Genomic DNA, 6,000 nt, shown 5'->3' with positions numbered 1-6,000 from the left:
AAGTTCCAGACATAGGTATTTATTTTACCTGATGAAAAGATAGTAATATTTTACTCTAGAAGTATATCAAAGTTTCATAGGAACCATTTTGGACAGAATACTAAGATATAGAGAAAAACACTTTAGAAGTTACATATTTTCTTCTTTCAGCTTGATTCAGGTAGAATAATCTCAGCTCTGCATGTTCAGTATTTTCTCTCTGAAAATATTACTCGGGTAAATGAAATCAAATTTGATCAGCAGATATATTGCATTACGCTGATTTCTGTTTGTGAAGGAACACTTTTTGTGTGTGTGTGTGAACATTTATAATGAATCTTCTGACTAGCGCTTATTTTCTCAATATGTTGAGTTTTCCTTGTTTATAATCTTTTGAGGAGATGTAGCATGCCTTACCGGGTGTTTCCTTGAGACTTCACTGGAAAGCTATCCTTACATATGTGGACTGTGCTATGTGATACATGTATCAAATCTGTGTAAATATTTGGGTATGCACATATCATCAGTAGACCCCTCTCTACCTAAGCTGTTTTTCAGTATAGCCTGAAGTGGCTTGCCTGAGTGGCTTTAGGAAGTTTTCTGTAGACTTCAGACTGAATTTTTCTGGGGCAACTATATAATTAGTCTTTAGAGGATCTTTCAGTTTTGCATTTTTTGTTTATGAGGAAAGAGGGGAAAACAGTCATTCAACAACGACTGGAATCTAAAAGAAGGAAAAAAAAAAAACAACAATGTTTAGAGCAGCAACCCAATTGGTTTTCTGACACATCTTTTGAAAAATATTTTTCTGCCACACTGCCCCTGTTTTGCACAGAACTATCCGAGTTGTGTGCTTACAGCAGAAAAAAAAATGATGGGGTAAAGGAATAGACGGACTGTCAGGGCTTTGGCTAGCCTGACTTGCTGTGTCACATGGAGGCTTTGGAGTTGCTTCTGTTGCCAAGTAATGTGATCATCGTTATTTTTTGACAGGGTTTCTCAGGGTGGTGAGAGAGAGTGAAACATTTTTCAAAGCATTTTGCCTGCTGAAGAAGATAAACTGTTGAGCGTCTTGTGGTTTAGCTTGTATCTATGTTAATTTTGATTAGGGAAAAATCACCATACTCTTTTTGGTAGTAGAGACAATGTGTTCTGGGTTCCATGTCTGAGGAGCAGATGCATGTGAGTGTATTTGTGGACAAAGTGTTACCTACTTCCATTTTTCTGCTGTGAAACTTTTGTCTTTTGCCAAGAAAGTTATTATCCCTCTTCCTTAATGCCTCAGTTTTTCATTTGTAAAACAAAAACACGATGTTACTCAGAAAAGGATTGTGCGCATACAGTATTCTTTGCAAAAGCATGTACTGATGTCGAGTATGGACGTCACAAATTTTGGGTATGGAATGTGTGAGTAGGCTGTGTTTGCAACCTTGTCATGAAATGTAAGATCATATACTGAATTGGCTGGCTAGATCCTCATTAATACTCTCACCTCCTGTTTCCTTGCTTCCTTTCTCTTTTCCTCCCTTTACTCTAGTATATTTGGTACCAGAGCTGCTATGTGATTTTTTTTTTTTCCCCTTGCTGATTTACTAATGTTGAACCATTTTCATTAATAACAAATTAAAGTCAAGTTAAATAATGGATAAAAGTTATTTCAAGTTGCATTTTAACATGTGTGCTGGGTAGTTATTGAACTGAATTTATACCATCTTCTATGCATATTCACGTGCAGTTTTGAAATGCTACAAATAAAATCCTTGTGGTCTGTAGGATATTTACCTAAATGCTATTTAGAAGGACAGCAAAAATAACTACACAGAGTAGGTTCAGATCATTGAGTCATTTTAGAAATCAGATTTGCAGCTGCTTATGCAGGGAAGAAAAAAAAAAAAAAGGTAGTTATTGCAAGCAAGCTGAAAACATCTGCTGTCAAAATCAGCTTGTAAAATCAGCATGTCCTATGATGATTTGCATCTTTCTGCTGCTGCACAAATCAGTAAAAAACTGTGTTGTCAAATTTGATACATTTCAGTGCAGAATTGGGTACCCTAATCTGTGAAAATGGAAGTGTAAGCTCTGTTTTCATTAACACTTCAGCAGTATTGCTGTTGTGTCTAAACTGTCTGGGAAATAAAAAATAAATCAAGGCACCACAAGCTAATGATGCATTTAATGCTTCCTGCAATACCTTAACAATAGGGTATTTATTTATTTATATATATATTTGCCTCTAGGGTAGAGAGTTAAGAGAGAAAAGGAAAGGAATTGCTTGCTATGAGCTGGAAAAGCGGCGCAGTTGGTTCTGGCAGTGAGGGGGTTGACTGACAGTCTGCAGTGCAGTGGAGTTTGCTGAGCTCCCTATATGGCTGTGGATTAGCTATATGCTAATACTGATAGGAGAAGAGGAGCTGTACTGAGCGCAGAGAGCTGCCGGTGGAGGCGATCAGAGTCTTAGCAGAGCTGACTCCTCAAGAGCCATGGCTGAAGGGGGTGAAGGAGGGGAAGATGAAATACAGTTCCTACGAACTGTAAGTATCTGCTTTTTATTGGTCATGTAGTATGTGATTTTATGTCTTGTGTCATATTCCTTTTCTGCTGTATTACAAATAGTGTTTTTTTCTGTGCTTGGCTTTGCCAAATTGAAGAACTGATTTAGTCAGTGGGGGGAAAATAAAAAAGCAAAAATGCAGGCTTTAATAACATCAGGCAATCTCAGTGTGTTCTTCCTTGAATCTGCTCAATAGCCAGTTAGACACAGGGAGACCTATTTCCGCTGTAATCCCCTATGTCTGAAGCATCCTTGTCAACTTTGTACTTGGGTTTCTAAATGCAGCATGCCAAATATCTGACCTCTGAAACTTCTGTCTAGGTTAGATTTCACTGACATTAACAGAAGCTTTGCAAATAGGGAAGCCTGAAAATGATGAATAATCCAAGCAAGCCCTTGATGACCTCTTCCAATAAACATGCACACAGAAGCACATTTGTGCATAGGGAATACCAACAGATGTCAAAGTGGGGGCTCTGCAAAAATTCTAGGATCTTTTCTCTGCTTAAAAGAGGCTTATTTTAAGAGGACATAAGGATTTATTTGGGAAGGGGTGTTAATTAGTGAAATACCTTTCACTCAGTGTAATTTTCTAAAAAGAGCCCTCACACCATTCTTTCCTAAGGCCTTACTCAATTCTAGTATGACAACCAATTTGGACTTATAAGCAAGTAGTGTTCATACATTTATGTGTAGAAAGAAGATAATGTCCTTTTCATACATCATCTTGTCTCATTCATTATTTTTTACCTTGCATGACTAAGAGTGTTTTGTTGTGTAACTAACATGAAAAAAATTATACGCGTATTTCCTTCTCTTTTCATACTACCTTCACATTCATCATGCGTAATGTTCCAGTAACTCTCCCCTAGAGTTGATGTAACTTTAAATGGGTAACTTTCTAAAATAAAACATGTTATGTGCCCAAAGTAGGAGATTGCAATTCCAATTTCTAGGAGGCTGGGAAAATTTATTTCTGTCAATAAAAGGTTGGGGAGCGGTGATAGTTGCTGCTGTTTGTACAAAGTGTTCAGGTGTGATAAAATGTCATTTGCACTTGTAAGCCTGTGAGAATTTCAGTGTGAGAGGAAATGGATAATCACAGTGTAGAATCTTATTCAACATCCTTCCCCCGACTCCACTTCTTAAAGAAGTATCTCTGTTATGTAGCCTAGTAAATTACTGTGCTTGCAGGAGATGGTGCTTTTACCTGAGACTGGAGCTTTAAATGAATACCATCCTCACACTTCCTAGGATGTTCCCTTCACTGAAGCCTTTCTCAGTGACGAGGGGAGACACTTTGCCTGTTGGTGGATAGCCTGTGCACTGCATGTGACGGCAATTAATGCTGCTGTGACCCATTGTTACGCTTGTAGAACTCTATTGTGCTTCTGTCCAACAGATAAAGTACTAAATAGAAATGAAAAAAAAAAAAAAAAGGATAAGCAGCAAGTGAGACTATGCAGTAATGTTTATTTTACTTGATGTTAGGAAGTAGTGGTCTAGATTTCTACCTTGGAGAGCCCCAGCTTCTTTTTTGTGAATAGCCATATCAGTTACTGTTGCCTTCTCTCAAGCTTCACCTTCATGAGCAAAGGATCACTCATCATTTCACAACAATATATTACTCCTTTCTTACTGTAAATACTGAATGCCACAGCAATGTAAGCTTTCAGTACTTCTTACTTACAGCTTTTATTGCCATGTGTGTACATGCAAACATGAAGTACAGAAACTGTTTAGAATTCTTCCAGGATCATTACTGATTGATCAGGATCTTCTCCAGATTAAAATATTTCTGGGAATTTGCCATACTTGTGTAGCTGAGTCTTCTTTGGAAATCATTGACATTCCAATTCTTTTAGTTTTGAGACTTTAGGAACAAGTGCTCTAGAGTGTTATAAGGCACATACTGCTCTCAGAGAAAACTGTCATGGTGAGGTATGAAATAAGATTAAATCACTCCTGATCCTAAAAATATAATGGGCTTTTTTTTCTTCTTCTTTTTTTTTTTTAATGGAACAGAAGATTAACTCTTAACATGATACTTGTATTCATTTCTAGGGAGCAGTGAATTTGTGGACATATTAATAAATGTTGATGGCAAGCTTTTCCCTATTACTTTCTGCTGCAAGACATTCCTCTTATTTGATTGATTTTCCAGCAGTGAGAATTACAACGAACTTGAAAACTAATTCCAGGGCAGAGGACAGGAACACTTCCGCTGTCATAGTACTAGTATGTATTTAGTATTCAGTTCAGTCCCAGTTCTTATGTAAACCTGTATGTGTGGTGGTATCACTTAAAAGAAGATACTGCTAATACATTGTTAATTCCCTTTCTTCTTTTTTGTTCTTCAACCTATTAGCTCAGGATGAATATAAATAAACATATGAACACACTTTTTTCCTTATCCCACTACCTTACTGCTTTTGTTGTGAAATCTTTTTTTTGTTTTGTTTCTGTAAAAAGGCTTGGAATTGTTTATCTAGTTTTTAATTGGTGGCTTTTGCCTGCATTTGACTGAATATTCAGCATATTTGAGTATACTTGTGTGTCATGAATGTAAGGGAGAAGCAAAGCACTTAATACTTGTGCATAGTATGCAATATTGATATTTCTCAGTCTGTTACCTTTGTAACTTTTGTCCTTTAGGTGACTTTCCTTTACTGTTTATTGCTCCTTCCTAAGGTATGAATGCATTAGAAACTTATGAAGGTAACATTTCTACAGTGTTTGTGATAACAGGTATGTTAACCAGCACTGTTTGATAATAATGTCTGTAGGGATAAGGAAAGAACATTCTTATCCTTGGCAATGTGCAGGAGTGATTGTAGAACATTCTCATTTGATCCTTTACTTTCTTACTAGTGACTCTACTGCTGTGGTAAGCTGACAGAGTCCTTTCCACTTTGGAAATTGTTTTCAAGTTCTTTGTCATTCCCACTGCTGCCAAATGAGTCAAATATGAGGTGATGCCTTGGAATAGATGGCTTTTGTGTTCATCCATCAGAAATACCTCCATAATCTCTTGCCAACAGAAAGCATCAGTGGAGGTGCCCTGCACTCAAGGTATAGGAGCAATTTAAATATACTTGTAATGAAACCTGCCAAAGTTATGGTCTGAACTGTGGTGGTAACATTGGTTAGTAGGTGTATGGCTTTGCTATTTTTCTGAAAATCACTGTATTTCTACTTTTCTATTTCATTTTTCTGCTTTTTTTAATACAAATGAATAATTTTTTGAGGTGCCTCATAGCACATTGATCAAAGTTGTATATTGCTTTCCACAAATTTGAACAGGGTGTTTGTGTGGGAATGTATACCCTTTTGTTTGCACCTGTGTGTGCTTGAATCTCTGTATAAATTGTTCATAACTGAGTGAAAGAAGCCTGAATGCTTCTGTCTTTCTGGACTCTTACTTCTTTAGCAGCTTATCTCTATGACTTAATTTTAAACATTTTGATAAA

At 36.8% G+C, this 6,000-nt stretch overlaps 1 protein-coding gene across 6 annotated transcripts in view; it reads left to right on the top strand.

Moving 5' to 3' along the window:
• The first annotated feature begins 2,411 nt into the window (after window positions 1-2,411).
• RYR3 (ryanodine receptor 3) overlaps window positions 2,412-6,000 on the top strand; it is a 184,748-nt gene continuing 181,159 nt past the window's right edge. For all 6 annotated transcript variants that reach the window (XM_015287302.4, NM_206874.3, XM_015287303.4 and 3 more), the window contains exon 1: window positions 2,412-2,510. In XM_015287302.4, coding sequence (XP_015142788.2) covers window positions 2,460-2,510 — 51 coding nt within the window. In that variant the 5' untranslated portion in view covers window positions 2,412-2,459. The remainder of the gene's footprint in view (window positions 2,511-6,000) is intronic.

Source organism: Gallus gallus, chromosome 5, assembly GCF_016699485.2.
Source record: "Gallus gallus isolate bGalGal1 chromosome 5, bGalGal1.mat.broiler.GRCg7b, whole genome shotgun sequence".
NCBI classification, from domain to species: Eukaryota; Metazoa; Chordata; class Aves; order Galliformes; family Phasianidae; genus Gallus; species Gallus gallus.
The sequence above is the reverse complement of the archived record's forward strand: the minus strand, read 5'-3'. Positions and strand labels throughout refer to the sequence as shown.